The sequence below is a fragment of the Astatotilapia calliptera genome, chromosome 2 (assembly GCF_964374335.1).
Source record: "Astatotilapia calliptera chromosome 2, fAstCal68.1, whole genome shotgun sequence".
Classification (NCBI taxonomy): domain Eukaryota; kingdom Metazoa; phylum Chordata; class Actinopteri; order Cichliformes; family Cichlidae; genus Astatotilapia; species Astatotilapia calliptera.
In genome coordinates, this window is record NC_137423.1 from 9,854,423 (window position 1) to 9,878,159 (window position 23,737).

The following is a 23,737-nucleotide window of genomic DNA, read 5'->3' on the forward strand; positions in this document are numbered from 1 at the left end:
GGTGAACGTTTGAATGCTGCTAACATAAGTGCTGCAAATAACGGACTGAAAGTTGTACCTCCTCACCCCTATTTATGGATTCAGAAGCCTGTGACATCACAATTCCATAAGCCAATGAGGTTGTCACATGACATTCTAGAATGAGGTCATGTTTTTGTATGAATTTTTTAAATAACATCAACATTCCGTAAGCCAATGAGGTTCTTACATGACTTTTGAATGAGGATAATTATTTTGTGTTAATCGACATAGCCTGCTGCAGCTCAGAGCTCGTGAGCTCCAACGATCCTCCAACCTCAGCCTCCCGGTAGCTTGGATTACAGGCACGCGCCACCGCACCCGGCGAGAAGCAGCTACGTTAACAGGGCTTTTAACTATGTCTGAGGTGACATCATGACACTAACCTGCTGCCCATCATTAGCAAAGTTGTAATGATGGGCAGCAAAGATGAGGAATGAATGGTGCACAATTGTTATATGCAAGTTTTTAGAAAGCTCGTGGTTAACCCAAGAGTATTTTGTCACAATATCAAGAAGAGTAAAGCTTCAATGTCAAGAATAGATAGGAATATAGGGAATTATATATTTTTATTTAAAGACAGGACTCACATGTTTTCATTTCTAGTCTTTAAAACCTGTCTCTATCAGGGACGTGCAGAGAGGTTTAAAGGGGCGGGTGCTCAAAGTTAAAAAGGGGCACATTGAACCATGCTGAATAACAACAACACACATTCATCAAGAATCTAATATGGGAAGGGCAGGGCTGTGTTGATCTGAGACTGTAGACATTAAAAAGTCCACAGGAGAGATGGTAGCTGATTAAACAAGTTTCATGAGATAATAACAAAATGCAAAGATTGGTGACAGCGCTTGGAACCATAAGGCAACGAAAAACTGTGACATAAACTCGGCTCTGCCTGTGAATCACTCTTTGCTTCTCTTCTTCCTTCCTTCCCATCATTTCATATATCACTCTCCACTTGCTGTCTATCTGAGAACAAGGCACAACTTGCTATTGCAATAAACTATAATCTAATTATCCACACCTAACAACTCTTGCACTTAATCTATAATAAAATGATGACAGCAAAATGTTATAGCCCTGCCTTTAGTAGCCTCATACAGTTCCTACTGTTTCCTCCTCATGTCCTTACCAGCCATGTCTGCACAATGTTATATCATGAGTAATATTTTTTTAAATCCAGCTAAATAAAACACACACATGCACACACAGTGACATTTTAGACCTTCTTCAGAATACTGTATATACTATGGGCATCCTTAAATTATTATTTATTACTAGAGCTACAATAATAAAGCAATGAGGAGGGGGAAGTAATAAATATGAAATAATGTATTTATGATGATTCCATTTGTTTCACTATCCACTCTGTGCAGGGCAAAGCTTATTACATTTTTAAACTGTAGAGATACAATCATTTTACTGCTGTAAAATCCAACTTTTGTCTTATTTAAAATATAAATCTAATATAATCTGCTTCTTAATGTATGTTCTTTAAAATACAGCGTGTGTTTTTTAATATATTATAATTATAATAATTATTATGTGGACATGCATATTAGATCGTTTTTTAGTGAAATATAATCCCTCCAGAAAGGCAGGAAATGCCCAGAAACTTACTTTAAAACTAAATATGTTCCCTAAAACGGTGACAGAGCTACAGACCCATGACAGCCTTACACAGGTAGCCAGCAGCTATGACCAGCACTACTTGTGCAGTTAATAAAAGGACAGGTAATGTTTGTCACGCTGTTGCACACACAGCACGCTCGTTTGTTTCAGTTCGTCAGTTGCAACAAGACAGCTTACCAACGTGTATGTAATAAGCTAATACTCCTGTGTGCTACACACTACAGTGTGCGCTGTACACCTACTTACTGGGTTTGTCGCATCAGTCTGTGTCTCTGAGTTAACTTGTGTTTCTCCTACAGCTCCGGACCGCAACAAATGCGCGTGCTCTTTGTGAGCTCGTTCCCGGCTCGTAACCAGCGCGTTCTGCCGTCGAGGGCGATCATTGGTTAAATGTGATCATGTGACTGATGCAAGCCAGATCCTTTTATTTAGCAAAACTATGATTAATAGTTAAATATTATTGTTGAGGGGCACAGAGAGGACTCCGCACGCACACACACATAAAAATAATAATAAATAAATAAAAAAAAATTAAAAGTTGCCTCAACAAAAGGGCACTTTGGGCACTCATCAGGAAAGGGGCGGGTGCTCAAGCCCCTCTAGCCCCCCCCTGATCTCCTGCTATGCACCACAGACCAACTGCCCCGACGAGGAGAAGACAGAATTCTGGCGCGCCCTCGACGACCACCTGCAAACCATTAGCCCTGAGGAACACGTGGCGGTAGGCGGCGACCTAAATGGACATGTAGGCAAGGGGAGAAACGGATATCACCGATTCCATGGCGGCCAAGGATTTGGGACCAGAAACGACGACGGTTGCCGGGTACTGGACTACGCAGAGGCCCACGATCTTGCCGTGACCAACACCTTCTTCAAAAAGAAGCCGGCACACCTCATCACGTACTCCAGCGGCGGCAGAGACACCCAAATCGACTACTGGCTAGTCCGAAGACCCCATCTCAGCCTAGTCACGAACGTAAAAGTCATACCATCAACCAATATTGGCCCTCAACATCGGCTACTTGTGATGGATCTCCGACTCAACCTTGGCCAACGACGACGAAGAACACCAACCACGACGGTGGAGAAGATCAAGTGGTGGTGCCTCCCTGAGGGATCCAATTTTTATCCATTCATGTACCAGCTACTGGCTTTTTGCTGTTATGTTCTCATATCGCATGAGAGTTTATTTGCCAGGTGTCAGAAGTCTAATAATGAATAAAGTTCAGGATATGCTTAAAAACTCACCTCAGTATAGCCGTCATCAGAAGGAAGTGCGCTTCACTGACTCATCAACTTGTCTCAGGCTTTCCATAAAGTTTCACAGTTGACCTTAAAGTAAGATGCTGCAAGCTTACCTTGCAGTGTATTACTTTTTAAGGTCTAAAGACCTTAAAGTGCGCTATAGATTGAAGTGATTTGAACTGACAACAGGGCTAATTCAGCACTTCAAGTTAACATCAATAAAAGTTTTTAAATTTATTCTGATTTCCGTTTGTTTTCATTGCCTGTGCTATCTGTTATTTAGTTCAAATTGTGGGTAGATAATGCTGTGCTGTCATGTGACCTGTTCTCTCATGTGTGCCTTTCTCTTGTTTTGTATGTATTTCTCGTTTGTTATTTATTCCTATTTTATTCCTGCAATTGGTATGGAATTCATTTTTTTTTAAATTGATCAGTGTTTTGAAATTAGATGTGATGAAGATGTGACCTTAATTTACAAAATCAACATCATGTTGGATTCAATGAGACATGAAACTAGTGCATGAAACAGGTCTCAGTAAATGTTCTCATAGACTGCAATACACTGCCCCCTGCTGGTCATTATAAAGTCTGCAGATGTCATTTGACATGAATGTCATATTTGTGAAACAAAATAAAGGACTCTGTAAAATAAATGAAAATCAAATATTTATATACAGAATATTTATGTACAAATGCTGAAAAAGACATTTGAACAAGATGCACACCCAGTAAAATTAAAAAAAAAAAGAAAAGTCAGTTTTATCATGTGACTATCATGCTGTCATTTCTGCACAATGCACTTTACACCAGATCAAAATAAAACACTGTGAGGTCGTTCTAACCGGAAGCCCAGAGAGCGTCGACAATGCAGCACAATGCCCTGAAGCATCAGCATCAAAATATACTTCAAGTACCAAAAAGTACTCATTGTGCAGAATGCCCTATTTTTGAATAGCTGGACATTTTAATTACTTTATCACCAGCTGTGACTACAGCTGATAATCAACCATGTTTCATAGGGATGTGACTACATTTAGAAATGTCACGCATTTTTAGGTATAAAGCAAAAGATGCAATGAAATAAATAAGCTATCACATATTAATCCAAATGAATTCACTGAAATACATCTGCACATTTCTGCAGCCTGACTTATTACACACGTGAACACAGTACACATTTGTTTACTGCAAGCTTGTTTCAGAGATGTGATGCAGTTAAATCTGTATGCGTCTGTTTCCTTGTAGTGTTAGTAGAGATGGTGAACCTGACACAATCCTGTGTTTGGTGTGAAGGAAACCAGTTAACAGCCGGTTTAGTAAAATTCTCTTGAACTCATGGAAAACTCATCGTCGTCTCGAAGTGAGCAGCTGAAGCGTCCCGTGTGATCAGAGGTCCTCGTCATCCTCGCTCACCATGACGTCGAGCTCTTTGTCTTTCCGTACGACGCTCTCGGTGATGAACTCCTTGTGCTGCTCCTCCAGCTCACGCAGCTCCGCCTGCAGGCGCTCCAGGTGGAGCACTCGCCGGTTCCTCAGCAGCCGGCTGGGGAATGGGTTCATGTCGTTGAAGGCGATGCTGGTCAGCTTCCTGCATGGACACACGCAGGTGGAAAGGACTCGATCACCAACACAGAGGAACTGGAAACTGATCAGCTTGAGTGTTTCTGTTTTATGCTGCTTGATACTTCAGGTACTGCAGTTTGAGCAGGAAATACTGGACTGACTGGACCACATGTATCCGAGAGCTGCAGATACTTAAAAATCTTTAAATCGTTGTTACTGTGATCAGGGAAATTTAAACTTCTCACAAAATTTCAGTAAAAAGGGTTTGAAGCTCAAAGATTCAACAGCTACATCCGCTACACTTCTGAGAGTGTAACAGCTCGTAGATTAAGGCGGGTGGAGGCGAGTGCGTACCTGGCATTGGAGACGGTCTTTGTGAAGAAGCGTAGGTACTGGTAGATCTCCACGCTGTCGTGAATCTTCAGGATGTCGTCCTCTTTGTATTTGAACAGAGCCAGAGTGTATCTGAAGATCACCTGCAGCACAGACACGCATTTCATAACAGGACACTCACGCCACACAATTAATTGGAAACTTTGAGGAGGTGAGTCATAAAATTACTCTTTCAGTTGTGGTGCAGTTGGGCCCTTTACTCATTACAGCTCTGATCGATTTCCAATAAGCCACTTGGTTCCTCAGTTGCCAGATAATATTAACTTACTTGGTAGTTGAGCTTTAAGTTTAAATTAAACTTTTGGGTTGGATCTACGTGGCTGAAGCTGTTGTCAGCATTTATCCCTGTGTGGTATATATTTCTGTGTCTGAACTGTGATTTTATTTCCTGAGACAAATGATGTAAAAGCTGTGCTGCATTTGTCACATTGCAGAAACAAGCCCAAAGGCATTGTCCCGCTCATCGTCTGGATTTACGCTGCTTGTGGTAGACTGTGAGGTCGTTACTAGAATGATCTGCTTTCCCACTCCTATTTCATGTCACATGACAGTTCCCCATGCTTAGTAAACAATGTCTTATTACTCCTAAAATGTAAATAAAGACATCTAAAGGTGAAAACAAAATCATTTTTGTTTCCATGGACACTACTGTGGTGCATTCAAGTGTTGTCTGCATTTCTGTCATGGTGTGTTCGGGTGTATGGTACCTTGGTACCCTCATACAGGAAGGCGTCCCACAGAGGCATCAGGATGTCGCTGGGCAGACTCTCCACAAAAACCACCAGGAACCAGTTGAAGGTGACCAGAGAGACGTCAATGTTGTGATCCTCAAAGTGAGATGCCAGGCGAGGAAGCTTCTCCGCCATGAAGTCCTTCAGCATGCGCTGGTCCGCCTGAGCACAAAGACTCACAGAGATCAGCCTCACTGATCACTAAAACAGATCACAGCAGGCAAGCAGGTGAGTGTGTCTGCTGACCTGAGAGGCCAACCAGATTCTTGGTGTAGTAGTCCTGAGGCATGATGGCTTCCACGACTGCCACCAGACACCAGAAGGCGTCTTCGTCACTTTGGAGGACCAGCAGAGCGAGGGCCGCTAACCTGTGGACATTCATGGAAGGTGAGGTTCTGCCTGGAAGGCGGGTCCACATAAGAACTCAGATATAAAATTTATACTTTTGTTCTGACCTGTTGAGTACCTGGCAGTAGCCAATGGCAGGGTTATGCCCGGAGAAGGCCAGAAGGATGCGGCGGAGCTGCTGGAGGGCAGGGCTGGAGGGCGGGGCTGGACAGCGAGGAGAAGTGCTGATTGGTCGTCAGGGTTCGGTGAAGGTCCAGCTGGACCTGCCTGGAGGCAGGATTAGGAGCTGTCCGACTCTTCTCACACAGCTGGAAACAGAACAGGATTACTGAGTGCTCGCCAGCATTCCCAACAGGAAGGAGGAGGAGCCACCTGTGCTCAGGTGCGGATAAAGCACTCTCTCTCTCTACAGCTGTACCTGCTGATAGCGTTGCATGTGGCACTCTTGGCTTGTCAAAGTTCTGGCTCGGACCAAACAGCGCCACAGTCTCTGCCGATACTCCCGAGGGACGCCTTCACGCACCAGAATTTTGAGCTCAGGTGAGATGATGAAGTCATCGTCGGACCTGCCTGCAAGGTACTGAGCCCAGCGGCTCAGCAGGGAGTGCTCCAGACCCTCCTACAGAGACAATGATGTATGATATAAAAAGAGGATAACCATTATCTGTTAAGCATTATGTTACAATTTAACATAATGTAAAATTGTAACATTGTAAACATAATGTTACAATTTTACATTATGTTACAGTTTAACATCATATAAAATTGTAACATTATGTTTACAATGTTACAATTTACAAATTGTAACATTGTAAACATAATGTTACAATTTTACATTATGTTACAGTTTAACATCATATAAAATTGTAACATTATGTTTACAAATTGTAACATTGTAAACATAATGTTACAATTTTACATTATGTAACAATTTAACATAATGTAAAATTGTAACATTGTAAACATAATGTTACAATTTTACATTATGTTACAGTTTAACATCATATAAAATTGTAACATTATGTTTACAATGTTACAATTTACAAATTGTAACATTGTAAACATGATGTTACAATTTTACATGATGTTAAATTGTAGCTGTTAAGGGTGGTGAGTTAGCGAACCTAGACGCGGACCTCTCGTTTAAGTTGAACAGTGTCTTTATTTACAGTGAAGCCAAAATCAATCCACAGTTATCCACAGTGCAAGTCCCTTCAGTGCTCCTCTCCCCGTCTCCCCTCGTGTGTCCACAAAACTCCCTAGAATCAGTGAAGTGTCCCCTTCCGTCTCTCCGTCTCGATCGCGTCCAGGCTTAGTAGGCAGCTCAGAGTGGCAGCACTTACGGGTCGGAGGTAACAATCGCAGCGGAGAAAAAGCGGAGCGAGAGAGGAGAACAAAAAAACACACACACACAGGTCGACCGGTCGGGGCACCGTCCGACTCTGACAGTAACATAATGTAAAATTGTATTATGTTTACAATGTTACAATCCCTACCCTCACCTATGGCCACGAGCTGTGGGTAGTGACCGAAAGAACGAGATCGCGTATACAAGCGGCAGAAATGAGCTTCCTCCGAAGGGTGGCTGGCCTCTCCCTTAGAGATAGGGTGAGAAGTTCAGCCGTCCGGGAGGGGCTCAGAGTAGAGCAGCTGCTGCTCCACATCGAAAGGAGCCAGCTGAGGTGGTTCGGGCATCTGACAAGGATGCCCCCTGGGCGCCTCCTGGGTGAGGTGTTCCAGGCATGTCCCACCGGGAGCAGGCCCCGGGGCAGACCCAGGACACGCTGGAGAGATTATATCTCTCGGCTGGCCTGGGAACGCCTTGGGACGCTTGAGCGGTCAGCAAAAGTCGACTTCCCCCATCACCCACTCATTCACAAAATTTCCCTCGGGCCGTGAACAGGTGATATAGCAATCACTATTACTGACACCACGTGACCCAAAGCTACGCCTATCCACAACATTCCGGCCCCTAATTATTACATTTTTACAGTAATAATTACACATCCAACACCATAACTCACAACACACACTTCATCATATCACAGACACCCAGTGAGACAACATAACATACTCAAAAGTCCACCAAAGTTATTTTCTCATGTCTTCTCTTCTTTTCTTCTGTCTGCACATGGTCAGTCAGTCATAGGCCAGAGGTTACCAGCACTTAGCCTAAATATAGTCAGTCTGATGTACATCTCATAACATTAAAGTCAATTCAAAGTTAGTTATGTCACACTGTGTCAAAAATGTCATAGTCATGGGTCAGAGGCCTCCTGAAGAAGGCATATCTTTGTGATAGGTCTGCACACATGGCTGGTTGGGGTCTTAATCCAGACCTGACGCACAAGCCCCCTTTCATCTGGTGCAGCTCCGGTGACTCTCCCAATGAGCCAAGAACCACGAGGTGCAGAATCATCCACTATAAGGACCACATCTCCAGGAACAAAGTTACGTTTAATCCTTCCCCATTTCTGGCGCTCTAATTCTGTGACTGGGACTCTCTTTGCATATCCTCTAGATATAAGATCTGTCATGAAGGCAGTGTAGTCTTTATGAAAGTCTTTATCTCTGATGAACCTTTTCTTCAAACCTAAGGCTCGTTGCTCAATTGCACAGTTGTCAGGCATTCTTATGTCTCGGTCTTTTAGTGGCAGGGCAATGCTGTAGTGCCAATCCCCCAAAGTCACCATCTTGCTGGCCAATTCCAGGAACTTCAAGTCTTCCTTTGACAGCCCCATCTGTTCATCATTGCTGCTCTCAGGAAAATCCATCTTGAACTGCTGTTTCCATAGCTTGTCCAGTGTGACAGCAGAAACTCTGTTGGCGGTAACTGTTGCCAAACATCCTGGCCTTCCACAGCATTCTCGATTAAGTGGCCCATTCACAGTCCAGCCGAGCACAGTCCTAATGGCAAAGGGTCCATCACCTACACTCCGGATGACCTCCAAAGGTTCTAGAGCTCTGGGCATATTCATGCCAATCAAAAGCTCAACATTGGCCTTAATTTCTGGCAAATGAACATGCTTCAAATGTGGCCAGTCAACCAGGTCCTGTTGATTTGGGATGTTACCAATATCTACAGGCATTTTATGCTGAGTGAAGAGGTTAGGCATATCACAGTACATGTCACTGTCCAATCCAGCAACTTCAAGTTCAGGTACAATGAAACTGTCCACCACTTTCTCCTGTCCCATGGTGCGCAGGAGAATCTTTGTCCTCCTCCCAGCAATATTCAGCTTGTCCATAAGACCCGCTGTACAAAAGGATGCTGAACTCCCTTGGTCCAGAAAGGCATACGTTTCCACTATTCTTTGACCTCTCTTTGATTTTACTTTAACTGGCACAATGGCAAGCTTACAGTCCTGTTCACCGGCCCCAGTAAGACCACTAGTCTGGATCGTAACAGGAATGTTATCTGCCTCATTATTAGGTTTGATTTCATGTACAGTGTAGTGTAAGCATTAAAAGATCATAAAAGGAAACACTAACATTTATGTGAAACTAATTGTAATAAAAAAAATGAACAGGTGCTTTATAGATTTAAAAGAAAGAATCTGAAAACAACACTTTTTTGGTCTGAGTGATCAAAGTAGAAAACAGAACTGATGTTCAAGAACAAACCATAGCTGCACTAATATTACACATCTCCATTGTTGTGGTGAACAGACATGTTGCTTTTAAAACCACATGCAGTGTGTGACCGTGACTGTTCACTGAGACCATGAACGCCACTTCGCTGAAGCCTTCGCCTTCTTCTTCTTCTTCTAAATTGGAAGCAGAAGGAGCACGAGCTGCTTTGATCTACTGAAAGGAAAAAGCAGAATATCTGAGTTGAAACCAGTCAGCTGAAACCAGTAAGACAGGAACAAATTCAATGCAGTGTCTCAGGTGGCTTAGCCTGTTACAACTGTTGATACAAGCTAAATACAGTTAACACACAGTGTCAGGGAGCTCCAGTGTGGGAACTAGTGGCTTTAGGTTTGTAGTCATTTAACTTTCATCCCTTCATTCATTTAATTCAGGAGGAAGAAATGTCAGGTGGGTGCAGGCTGGTTACATGCATTTGGTCCCATGCTGTCTTTAACTTGGTTCACTTTATGGCTGGGCTGTATGTGGGCTTATATCATGTTATTTGGGCAGGAGTTCCTGTCCCCTGTTAGACTTAGAAAGTTTCTCCATAAGTAGAGCTTCTAACTCTTCTAGCACATCTGTGGCTGACAGTTTTTTGGTGGCTCTTTTTACCCCACACTGGTTGTGAGTGTGTAAATAGCCCCACTAGTTATTTTGGGTTGCAGTTAACTTGGGAGGAAGAGGTAGGTCTGCCATGACTAGATGAATAACAATTATCTGGGATACATAAATTTCATAATGCATGCATGTATCTCTATAAACCTGCCTGAGGGCTGCCATTTTTTACATTCAGTTATTTCTTTGTTGAATCTAAATAATGAATGTGTTACAGTTAAACTGACACTGATCAGTGTAAATGGCTCATTGGGACACAGAAACCTTTAAATTAAACCCTATCACCTGATATCGAGTGTCAAACAATATCAAAGCTGTAAAAGCTGTTTACAGTCAGAATTTATAAAACTATGATTGTAAATAAATTCAAACAAGTGAGCTTTTCTCTTTGTGCTGAATATCAACACTGTGATTTCTTAGACTGTAAGCTTTACTTTAGCACAACCAGTTGTAGAAGCTGCCACTCCAAATGTCTTTTGATAACAAGAAAAAAATACCTTTTCAGTCCACGGCCTGAAGTTCTTCTCCGACATCTTCTGCCATCGGCTTTGTCTGCTGGTTTGAAGACAATAAACCACAAAAAGATGATTTAGTCACTTTGTCTGCGTCATGCAGCTCGAATGTGTCGTGTAACGATGTTGAATAGCTGTCGTTATCCCTCTGCTGTGTCAGTAGGATTGTACTGTACAGCATCTCATTGATATGTGAGGAATGCTAATGTAACACGATAACAGACTTACATCATTAAAACATAAAGGGCAGGAGATATTTAGATATTTTTATATTTATATTACATTTTATAGCTGACGGATATTACTAAATAGATAGAATTTACTAAATAGCTGGATGAACATGAAAAATATGACTATAATAACAAATGACCATGAGAGCCAGTAGAATTAATTCAACTGGACACTCAAAAGACGTCCTTAAATGCTCTTTAAGTGGCGGAACAGATGAACAAACAGTTAATCGCTTACTTGAGATGAAATCTGCTCAGCTACTTTGAAAACAGCTTCTAACTGGTTCATCCTTTAACAGGATGACTGCTCAGGGGTAAGGCCATCATGCAGTCCAGCAACCTTTATGGTTCTGCTTTGATTCACCAGGAACTATTAGGGAAACCTTCCAGCGCCTCCTGTGAAAGACACAGGCATAAACACACAAACATTTATTAACATGTTCCACAGTGTTCCAGTTTGATTTTCTCATCCTGTGGACAACAACGTACATGGATGCAGGTTTATTGTTAACTTTTGTAAGGTTTATTTAGTGAACATATCCAGCTGCAGCTCCACTGTGATCCTGAACTGGATAAGCACTTAAGAAAATGTGTCAATAAATGGACATACATCAACTTACTATATTTATCCAAACAGACGGGACCAATAATGCTTCACTGAGTTAGAGACTTTAATGTCTCTTCTATGTAAGAATGTCTCGTGCTGATATACCTGCAAACTTGACAACAAAGGTTTTTCAGACTGCATGTAGCTCTATGTCAGCTCACACATTTACATTTATGTCACACTTATTTCTGCTTTCCCATTTTATAATTATTACTTACATTTTGATTAGATACCTTGAGTTTGTAAATGATCAGATTACATAATTGGAATAAAATGTATCCAATTCAAGGTTGCGGGAGGATGAAGCCTATCCCAGCTGATACAGGACAAAGACAGGCTGCCAGTTTATCGCAGGGCTAACACAATATGTGTAACAGAAAATCCACTTAAATGTTTGATATTTCTTATAATAATCATAATTATGACTATTATTTAAAGGTTTCTTTATAAATACATTTTGATTTTTTATAACCTCTAAAATATAAACCTGAGCTGTTTCAGATTCTGACCTCTGACCTCACTGCAGCTCCCTCTTGGAAGTATGTCTGCTTCTTGTCCCCAGTGTTGACCACCTGCCCTTGATATCACGTACTGTACCTGAGGAACAAAAAAGGACAAACACTTGCCTTCATTTAAGAAGTACATTCATACAGAGGTAATCTATGGAAACACACTAGTTCAACCTTTGGGAGAAATCAGTTCCTGTGAAACATTTCTGTAAATTAACATCATATGGAGAATGAATGAAATGAGTTCTTCCGGTGACTCAGCAGTCAAACACTGACAAATGAAATCTAGTTAAACTATTAAGCATATTTGCTCTTCTGAAATCTGTGTTAAACAACAACAAACATAAATTAGTAACAAAAATACAGCTGAGTAGATATTACAAACCACCAGCAGCCATAATGCTAAATTTTAATCTTCAAATGTTTCTGAGCCGTCTTCAACCTGCTTTTAACACATTAAAGTCCCACAGTCAATGCAGCCTGACTCAATCCTAGATGTTCAGCACACAGAGGTACCGTTTGAAGTTTAGTGTTAACCTGAGTCACTGATCATTTGCAGTATTACAGAGTCTGGCAGTCTTTGCATGATGTCCACGTCACTATAAGTTTCTAGCTGACTCTCAGGTGTGCCAGCAGGAAAGAGTAATAATAACCTGCATCCTGAGGTTTGTCATGCAGGATTAAATTTACAGTGGCTTTGTTCACACAGCTAGGATTGTATTTTACACTGACCCTGGGTCAGTATAAGTATCATACAGTTTAAACGAAGCACTGAAACTTGCACATATTTATTACAGATGCACTGAAGCTAATCGAGATATTTGCTGTCAACCTGTGGCTGCGATTAATCACTTTACTGAAAACTTTATTAACTAGTAACTTCATCAGTCATGACAGAAGCTAATATTTCTGTGCTAACATCGTTTAACCAGTAACAGCTTTCCTCCAATATAAGCTAACGTTTACACCGTAACTTTAAGCTAGCACCATAAAGACGGTAAAACAGTAATAATATCTACAAATGCATCTTAAAGCTCTTATATTAGCACTCGGTGTATTACTAACATAACCACATTAACATTACTGACACTCGCTGACTTTTAATAGTCATTCTATAAATGCTGTCCGTTTAAATGGTCCTGTACCTGTACACACTGCATATCCACCGGATTCCAGCCAGAGTGGATTCTGGAGTCTTCCACGCTCCTGTTAGTGATCCTCCATCTGGATGGATGAGAACAACCTTCTGAACAATCTAGCAGGTCTCCTTGGGGGGCACGTCTCCCCACCCCCCAAGCGAGGGCCGTGGCACTGAAACTGCCGGCTGAGAGAAGGCTTGAAAAAAAAGAACATTTATCATTTCTTCTTCAGCCAGCTTTTTTTCTCATCGTTTTTCCAAAGTACACATTAAGCTTCTTCTGCAATAACACACTAATTACACATGGAAACCTACCTACTTCTTTCTTCATTACAAACAATTACACTTTCTGTAAAGTGCTTTCAATAAAACACAAAACAAAAGTAGCTTTTCTTTTCTTTTTTTTTTTATTCAACATCTCTTGATTGTGATTTTCGGGTAATAAAAGCTAATAAGAGAGATGTAGAGCGGGCGGAGGACTTGGCGAGAGCAGGAAAAAGCAAAAAGGAAACGCCAGTGCACGTCTCCCCGCCCACCAAGCAAGGGCCGTGGCACTGAAACGGCTGGCCAGAGAAGGCTTGAAAAAAAAGGACATTTATCATTTCTTCTTCAGCCAGCTTTTTTTCTCATCGGTTTTCCAAAGTACACATTAAGCTTCTTCTGCAATAACACACTAATTACACATGCAAACCTACCTACTTCTTTCTTCATTACAAACAATTACACTTTCTGTAAAGTGCTTTCAATAAAACAGAAAAGAAAAGCGTGTTTTGTTTTGTTTTGTTTTTTTTATTCAAGATCTCACATGTACTTAGCAAAGGTGAGTACACAGCGTGTTGGGTCTGGGCCTCTTTGCTTAGGCTGCTGCCCCCGCGACCCGGCCTCGGATAAAGCGGATGAAGATGCATGGATAGATGGACTGATGTTCCAATTGTAACATTATGTTTACAATGTTACAATTTCACATTATGTTAAATTGCAACATAATGTAAAATTGTAACGTTAAGTTTACAATGTTACGATTTTACATCATGTTACAATTTAATATAATGTAAAATCATAACATTAAGTTTACAATGTTACAATTGTAAATATAATTTACCCAATTAATTCTTTCATAACAGAAGTATGACTTCTCTGTGTTATTAATCCGTATTAATATCATAGGGAGATTAATATCCCTACAATATTAAGCATCAGACTTTATCAAATTTTCTAAAAACTTTTTTTGTTGGATAGTGTAGCGCAGCTGGATAGTGTAGTGGTAATACTACACATCTTTGGAGTCGCACGTTCGATTCCCACCAAGTATCCAGTAAGGGTCCTGGCTAGACCCCTCATGCTAACCAAAAATCCCTGGAATGGTGCGGCTACGTCTGCAGTCTCTCCGCTTGAATTTAGAGCTTGCTTGTTTGTTAAATGTATTATTTACTGTTTTTAGTTTACTCCATGACGGGGCTGGATATCGGGCGTCCTGCACCACCCATCCGGTCTGGAGCATAGCGAAACCATTTCTGCACTGTTTGAACGAAGGTGAACTCAGAAACTGCCCCCACCTGCTGAGTCAGGCCATCTAAGACAACAAAAAACCCCAAAAACAAACAAACAAAAAAACAGTAAAAAAGAGGGGTTCAATTAGAGTTCAAATATGAATAACCTCTCGCCAAAAGTCTTTAACAGCTAGAAAGCTGGCAAACTACTAAGCTGATCAACATGAAAGGCACAAGGTGGAAATCAGCAAACTGCTGCCTCACTTTGTTCACCTGTGCTCTATATTTCATGGTCCGGTTGGCTGCAGGACCAAACATTTGGCCTTACACCTTATTTCTTTATGTTTTGCTTCCAAGGTGCCAGACTTGTAGGTAACTTTTTACACTGACATGACCTCAGCAATAGTTTCCAGTCTTTCAACTTCCTTGGGCTTTGGCTGCTTTTTTACTCATTTTCAGTCCAGTCCTTCTACCTGACCATTTTGTGAGAACTCTAAGGAGCTTGGGGGAAAAAAGCAACCGGACTTCTTTAACTTTTTTGAAGACGTTTCGCTTCTCATCCCAGAAGCTTTTTCAGTTCACTGAAGCCTCATAAGAAAGTGACACAATGACATTTAGATAATAAAACTCGCCAAAAATGCACCTTAATAGCACTGTCTCTTTAAATACCCTCTTTTGCTTGGTCTGCTCCTTATTTTTTCCTCATTTTTTCTTACTTTGGAGGACCAGCAGAGCGAGGGCCGCTAACCTGTGGACATTCATGGAAGGTGACGTTGTGTCTGGAAGGCGGGTCCACATAAGAACTCAGATATAATATTTATATTTTTGTTCTAACCTGTTGAGTCCCTGGCAGCAGCCAATGGCAAGGTTGTGCCAGCCAGCAGGATGCTGCGGAGCTGCTGAAGGGCGGGGCTGGAGTCTGAAAGTAAGAGCTCGTTTAGACTCTATTCTGTGAACAGGCTTGCTCCCACGAATATGTGAATTCATCTGTAAAAGAGTTTAACTCTAATGCACCTGTTCCTCCTGCTCCCTGCTGCAGGGCGACCTGTTGGACTACGAATGCCAGTGCGGAGCTAAGAAGATCAAAGAGGAGCTGTTGTTCTTGAACCTGCCAAAGTGAGTAACCTCAAATCGGTCCCCAAAGGCCTCAAACCACCACAGTTCAGTCGGTGTCAGTTTTGTTCATGTCATGTCCTCCTTGCGTCTTCCTTTGAGCCTCTCCTCTTTGTCTCATCTCTTTCAGTGTGCTGATCCTCTAGCTGAAGTGGTTTACGTTCACTCCATCGTTCACCGTGGAGAAGAAGAACAGCCCCATTGTTCTGACACAGCAGCTGGTGATCAGCCAGGACACAGCCTTTACTGAAGAGGTAAGGGAAAAGGCACACCGTTCATTTCAAGTATGGATGGAGCCCATTTCTAAGCTAACGGGTGGTGCCGCTGCCCTCTCCCAGTAAACTGCTCGCTATTTGTTGGTCAGCGTGATCAGTCGTTTGGGCTCCGCAGCTTACAGCGGTGAGTGGGTGCTTTCAGACACATGTGCTGAATGCAGGTCAGCTTTGAAAGTTTATGAGACGTTAATAAGTGCGCCTTCTCCTCTCAGGACATTACGTCTGTGACGGCGTTCACCAGATGAGCGGAAGAGACGACGTCACAGACAGCCGGCTCACGTACGATGACGAGTTGGTCTGCCAGACCACGTGTGAGTCTGTGTGTGAGCAGCGGCAGAGAACAGCTTACCTGCTATTCTATAAAAGACAGGTGACGTCTCCCAGCAAACAGTCAGCATGTCTGTGCAAATATTCAGTGTAACTTGTAGAAAAACCCTCACACTCAGTTTATTTGTGTTTTTCTTTTTCTATTTCTTACTTTCTTTGCCGCACTAGAAAGGCAGCAGAGTCGGGACTCAGATCTGCAGCAACACCTTCATTGTTATTGTTATTATTGTTGTTAGTACTGTTGTTGTTATGATTGATATTGTTACTGTTATGATCAGTTTTATTATTATTATTATCATTATTAATTTTTAATACATTTGTTTATCTTTATTATTATTAGTAGTAATGTTGTTGTTTATGATGTTATATTTGTTGTTATTATTATTACTGGTATTTTTGACATTATTATTATTATTTTGTTGTTATTGTCATTATTAGTAGAAGTAGTATTAGTTATATCATTTTTATATCAGCCTGGAGTGAACAACATGAAAGCATGGATCCATCCTCCCTCACATTCACAATTCAGGCTGCTGGTGTAATCGTGCGGGGGATATTTTCCTGGTACACTTTGGGACCTTTAAATGCTACAGTCTGAGTATTGTTATGACCACAGTGTACCCTCTTCTGATGGCTGAAAGTAAAAGGGGGTCCAGTACCGGCTCCGGTACCAGGCCTACTGACAATTAAACATAATGTAAAATGGTAACATCGTAAACATAATGTTACAATTTAACATAATGTAAATGGTAACATTGTAAACATAATGTTACAATTTAACATAATGTAAAATGGTAACATTGTAAACAGAATGTTACTATTTAACACAATGTTAAATGGTAACATTGTAAACAGAATGTTACCATTTAACACAATGTAAAATGGTAACATTGTAAACAGAATGTTACCATTTAACATAATGTGAAATTGTAACATTGTAAACAGAATGTTACCATTTAACATAATGTGAAATTGTAACATTGTAAACAGAATGTTACCATTTAACACAATGTAAAATGGTAACATTGTAAACAGAATGTTTCCATTTAACATAATGTTAAATGGCAACATTCTGTTTACAATGTTACCATTTAACATTATGTTAAATATAACTAACGGATTTACTTTACCAAATGGACCATCCCGGACTTGCCGTATTGGTCTATTTGATTCACCTTTGTTTTTATTGTTTATTTTATTTTCACTTGCTACACATAGGACAGACATGACTGAGGGAAAGAAAGGGGAGAAAGAAAGAGGGAAAGAAAAACAGCAGGGAAGAGGAATGGTGATAAAGGGCAAAAAACAAAAACCAACAAAACAAACAGACAAAAAATATATATATCAGTCACTTCAACTCAAAGAAGTCCAGACGCTTTTCTTTCCAAGCTCCTTTGACTGACTGTTAGGACAACTTATTTATTGCAAGCATGCAGTACAAGAATAACTCGATGTTTCTGACTTTGCATTACGAATTGTTTACCCACTGACAAACATTTCAAATGAAATTAAATTAAAAAACAATTTGTGGTAACCTGATTTTAATTCAAAAAGAATCATTAACAACACTTCTTGTAATGGTGTCAAAATCAGCCCAACTTTTATTTTCAAATGCAAAAAGTAAAAGAAAATGAGCCAACATACTGGACACATATAATTGTCAATATAATTGTTTATAAACAATTATACTGTCATCATTGTTACAGATATGGAAACTTTATTAACAATTTGTCCAAGTAAAAAAATGCCCTGCTAATTGTTGGGGTTTTCTCTCCTCTAGCCCTTTCCTTTAAGCTCTTCTTTACATCCCCCCAACCCCACCTTTTCTTTTTTCTTAATAATATAACAATAAAAACAATTGGCTGCATTTTAAATGTGTCAGATCAATGTCTTTATTCAAGAATACAAGAAATGGTAATAGCTGCATGTGTGTTTGTGTGTGTGCATAATATGCATACTTTACTTGTTGGATCCAAATCCCACAAGGAATCAAATAAAACAAGAAGACAAATTATCCTTTCAAAAAAACAGAGATTGTGGATGCGTCTGGCTTTCATAACTGGATGCAGGATAATACTTAGGCACTGGAAGTCATCCAGCCCCTGTTCTCTCAGGGAATGGACTGAACAAATGTCTAAGATGGCATCATATGAACGGGTTATGTACAGAATTAAGGGGAGAGAAGACATTTTTGAGCAGGTCTGGGGTGCTTTTTTGGTGTACATCGACAATGTCTCCTAGATATTATGATAAATGTTCTTTTGGGGGGGGGGTTCATGTGTCATTGGTATTTTTGTTGTTGTCTTTTTTTTTTTTTTTTTTTTTTACTTTGAAAGTCAGTAGAGGGAAGAAATTGTCTTAATGTCATCAGTGGTCAAGGTTATGTTTTGTTTTTAGGCACCTGGGTGTTTTGCCCCCATTACTTTTGTTTTTGCTGATGTTTCCCAGGAGGCGGTATATCATTTTGTTTCTCCTGGGTTTTTTGTTTTGTTTTGTTTTGTTTTGTTTTTTTTGTTTTGTTTGTTTGTTTGTTTGTCTGTTTGTCTTAGTTACTGTTAGTCCTTATTTGTTGGTTGTTGTTAAGAAACGGACAGAGAACTGACAGTATGATTATTCCAGTTGTATATTTGTTAACGTTTCTGTCCATTCAAAATATGAATAAAAAAAAAACAAAAAAAAAAACAAGAAGACAAACAAAAACAAAACAAAAATATATTTCTCTCCCTTCCCAGGTCAGGTTCACAAAAGCATTGCAGCTCTTTATTCCTCTTGTACAGCTCCAGAGTCTGTCAGCCAAAAAGAAACTACTGAGGTTCCAACACCCAGTGTTTCTGTAAACACAGATGAAAATGAACAGTCATCCACATCTAAAAGATTTGTAGATTCGAGGGACCGGTATAATACATCTAGTACATCTTTGTTTAAACCTCAGAACACAAAAAGGGAACAAACCATTGTATACAGATTTAAAAGTGCGCAAAGCAACGAACAGTCACCCTCTGAAACAGCTGAGGTTATCACAACCATTGTTTCTGTAAATACACAGGAACAGTCACCCACCTCAAAAAGATTAGTATATTCAAGGGACCAGTGTATCTACTCTGGTCAAAAGAATCCATGCTTCGTACTGATGTCCACAATTCTTTTTTATTCCTCTCACAATCATGGAGCACCGTGAAAACTAGAAACGAGTAAAATAATATCAATAGCACATATGACATCCATCTCAGCCACTTATTTCTTTTCACAAGGTGCACAAGTGTTTAACAAATAACAGCATAATGTTTTTACCGTGTACGCCTTGTAAAACCAGTAGTAGAAAAGTTGTAGATTCGTGCTCTTGTGGGGGAGACGTATGTTATCCACCACCTCGATAGCTAGCCGAGAGTTCGAGGGTCACTAGAGCCGCCGAGAACGCATGAACTACTTACGGTAGGACGTTTTGCCAAAGTAAGACGTTTTGTCAGAACACCGAGTCCTCAGGAGGATGCAGCCCATGAATTTGGACACGATCTCAGATGCACTTCTGGTGTTGTCATGGCAACCCACACAAACATTTCAGCGTCAGCTACAATGAGGCGGAGCCCTTACTGGGACACTGAGCTCAGGTAGAGTGAAAGACAACATTTTTCCGCATCCAAAACAGCAGCGCTGTTCCTGTGACCTCTAGTAAAGCCTCTACTTGGGAAAAGGGAGTCTTTCATCAAAGCATCCTGCAGAAGTTGAATAAAAATATGCAAATGTTCAAATGATGCAACTTAATGAAGGCTGACAGCAGTTGTACTATTTTACATTGCAGCGAACAGGGGTGACCATTATTTTCAACGTTTTTACAGCATTTTTCACATTGAAAGTGAAATAATATAAATAATGTCTCAATTAAATTGCGTTAATATTTAAAAATACAAAAACTACAGCTTTGTTCACAAGCCAATAAAAATGTACTTGGGCCAGTGGTAAATGAAAATAACACTTATTCAGCACCTGGTTGTTGCGGCTGCATCAGGACACCAGATGTTCAGCCTCCATCCTGTAGGCAGACTTATCCCCGTCTGAGAGGAGTCCAATAATGGTGGTGTCATCTGCAAGCTTAATTAATTTGACAGACTGGTGGTTGGAGGTGCGGCAGTTGGTGTACAGGGAGAAGGGCATAGAAGAAAGAACACAGCCCTGAGGGGAGCTCGCGTTGATGGTCCGGGAGTCCAAGACATTCTTCCCCAGCCTCACTGGTTGCTTCCTGTCCGTCAGGAAGTCAGTGATCCACCGGCAGATGGGATCAGGCACATTCATCTGGGAAAGCAATCCTTGAAGAAGGTCTGAAAGGATGGTGTTGAAGGTAGAGCTGAAGTCCACAAACAGGATCCTAGCATAGATTCTGCAGGACAAAGTGTAGGGCCATGTTGATGGCATCGTCTACAGACCTGTTGGCTCTGTATGCAAACTGCAGGGGGTCCAGGAGGGGGGCCGTGAGGGTCTTAAGATAGGAGAGAACCAGGCGCTCAAAAGACTTCCTGACCAGATGTCAGAGCCACAGGTCTGTAGTCTTTTCGTCCAGTGATCTTTGGCTTCTTGAAAGCTATAAATGATATAAAAATGATATAAAAACTGTTAATCAGCAAAAGAAATGATATCATAGTTCTTATAAAGAAAGCCTCTATCAATCAAACACTAGCAGTGTAGCAATGTTGTTCACTTACACTGTATATAAAACACTGATTTTGGCTACATCCAGTTTTTACTGTATTATAAACATTTTTTACCATGAAGAGTAAAGTGTTTGGCATTTTTGTCATTGTTATTGAGCTCAGAGATCAGGCCCAGCCCAGTATCTACCTGGTTATGAGCAAGGAGCTGGAGGTGATAACTCAACAATAACCAGGCCATGCATGCATGGATGGATGCATGGATGGATCAGTTTGTAGGCTGTGTGTGGTCAGCAGCAGGCTGCTGGGTGTGGACCAAGAGGGAAAGCCCAGCATGTGAAACCCATCAGCAGAAGGCCAGAACAAAGGTGCACAGACAAACGCAGCCCAGACACTCAGGCAGGACGAGTAAAATAAATGGCAGCAAACACAGTATGATGTGGTAAAATGTGCTTTCTTTCACAAACAGATAGCACAAACAAGAATCACAAGAATCTCCTTTGTGGTTCTTGTTTTTCTTTTGAGTACATTAATAAAAAGTTGAAATAAAGTGGCAATAAAATTCATGCACTGAAGACCACACGAAACCCTAATTCACCCTACTACCTGTTGCCTTCACATTCCATTTGCATCCCTTGTCCACAGAATCAAAAATGACCCTTCTTCGCTAAAGATCGAACATAAAGCAATTGCATTTTAAATGGAAGCCCATTTTGCATTAAGAAACACTATCAGCAATCAGAAATTGTGTATATCAGAGTTCTCTGTTTTTACTGTCCTGAAAACTGCATTAATTCAGTGGATGCGGTTAGGTTCAAAACAACGTAATATAAGAGGGATCCAATTTTTATCCATTCATGTACCAGCTACTGGCTTTTTGCTGTTATGTTCTCATATCGCATTAGAGTTTATTTGCCAGGTGTCAGAAGTCTAATAATGAATAAAGTTCAGGATATGCTTAAAAACTCACCTCAGTATAGCCGTCATCAGAAGGAAGTGCGCTTCACTGACTCATCAACTTGTCTCAGGCTTTCCACAAAGTTTCACAGTTGACCTTAAAGTAAGATGCTGCAAGCTTACCTTGCAGTGTATTCCTTTTTAAGGTCTAAAGACCTTAAAGTGCGCTATAGATTGAAGTGATTTGAACTGACAACAGGGCTAATTCAGCACTTCAAGTTAACATCAATAAAAGTTTTTAAATTTATTCTGATTTCCGTTTGTTTTCATTGCCTGTGCTATCTGTTATTTAGTTCAAATTGTGGGTAGATAATGCTGTGCTGTCATGTGACCTGTTCTCTCATGTGTGCCTTTCTCTTGTTTTGTATGTATTTCTCGTTTGTTATTTATTCCTATTTTATTCCTGCAATTGGTATGGAATTCATTTTTTTTTTAAATTGATCAGTGTTTTGAAATTAGATGTGATGAAGATGTGACCTTAATTTACAAAATCAACATCATGTTGGATTCAATGAGACATGAAACTAGTGCATGAAACAGGTCTCAGTAAATGTTCTCATAGACTGCAATACACTGCCCCCTGCTGGTCATTATAAAGTCTGCAGATGTCATTTGACATGAATGTCATATTTGTGAAACAAAATAAAGGACTCTGTAAAATAAATGAAAATCAAATATTTATATACAGAATATTTATGTACAAATGCTGAAAAAGACATCTGAACAAGATGCACACCCAGTAAAATTAAAAAAAAAGAAAAGAAAAGTCAGTTTTATCATGTGACTATCATGCTGTCATTTCTGCACAATGCACTTTACACCAGATCAAAATAAAACACTGTGAGGTCGTTCTAACCGGAAGCCCAGAGAGCTTCGACAATGCAGCACAATGCCCTGAAGCATCAGCATCAAAATATACTTCAAGTACCAAAAAGTACTCATTGTGCAGAATGCCCTATTTTTGAATAGCTGGACATTTTAATTACTTTATCACCAGCTGTGACTACAGCTGATAATCAACCATGTTTCATAGGGATGTGACTACATTTAGAAATGTCACGCATTTTTAGGTATAAAGCAAAAGATGCAATGAAATAAATAAGCTATCACATATTAATCCAAATGAATTCACTGAAATACATCTGCACATTTCTGCAGCCTGACTTATTACACACGTGAACACAGTACACATTTGTTTACAGCAAGCTTGTTTCAGAGATGTGATGCAGTTAAATCTGTATGCGTCTGTTTCCTTGTAGTGTTAGTAGAGATGGTGAACCTGACACAATCCTGTGTTTGGTGTGAAGGAAACCAGTTAACAGCCGGTTTAGTAAATGAAGGAAACTGTTTCCAGGGCCTACTCCGTGGATCGGCTTCCTCCGAGGCGTGGACGTCTATCAGCAGAGAATGTACCTTCACCTATCAGCAGAGAATGTCCCTTAGTCTGTAACACAGTCAAATATATTCTCAAGTAATATTCAAGTATGCCATTCAGCGTGTTAGTACGAGCAGCTCGGGAGCAGCTTGGGAGAACAAGAAAACAGAGACTGCTTTAGATTGTCTTCCCAAAGTGACTCAACTTTATTCACAAGTACAACAGTTTATATAGAGGGTAAAATTCATGAGACAGCAGATTATCAGTTTAAACCAGTACAGACCAAGATAAGGCAGCGTCTTCCTGCCCTTGGGTGAAGAAGCATCCTTTGTGTAGTTTATTAGTTCAGCTACAATTGTGATTATCTCAGCGACATATTT

General features: G+C 40.5%; 1 protein-coding gene and 1 pseudogene across 5 annotated transcripts; both read right to left on the minus strand.

The window, feature by feature from the left end:
- Nucleotides 1–4,284: 4,284 nt before the first annotated feature.
- Nucleotides 4,285–7,897, minus strand: LOC145420623 (TBC1 domain family member 2A-like; annotated as a pseudogene).
- LOC113031730 (uncharacterized) lies at nucleotides 7,026–14,220 on the minus strand. 5 transcript variants are annotated; one of them, XM_080305246.1, is made up of 5 exons: nucleotides 13,185–14,220; nucleotides 12,047–12,127; nucleotides 11,162–11,319; nucleotides 10,679–10,736; nucleotides 7,026–9,740 (listed from the first exon to the last, which is right to left on the minus strand). In XM_080305246.1, the coding sequence occupies exon 5, from the start codon at nucleotides 9,179–9,181 to the stop codon at nucleotides 8,192–8,194; it is 990 nt and encodes a 329-aa protein (XP_080161372.1). In that variant the 5' UTR covers nucleotides 9,182–9,740; nucleotides 10,679–10,736; nucleotides 11,162–11,319; nucleotides 12,047–12,127; nucleotides 13,185–14,220; the 3' UTR covers nucleotides 7,026–8,191. The 5 variants fall into 5 exon arrangements, with proteins under 5 accessions (XP_080161372.1, XP_080161365.1, XP_080161363.1 ...); XM_080305239.1 differs by having other exon boundaries at nucleotides 10,679–10,733; nucleotides 12,040–12,127; XM_080305237.1 differs by having other exon boundaries at nucleotides 12,040–12,127.
- Between the last annotated feature and the right edge of the window lie 9,517 nt (nucleotides 14,221–23,737).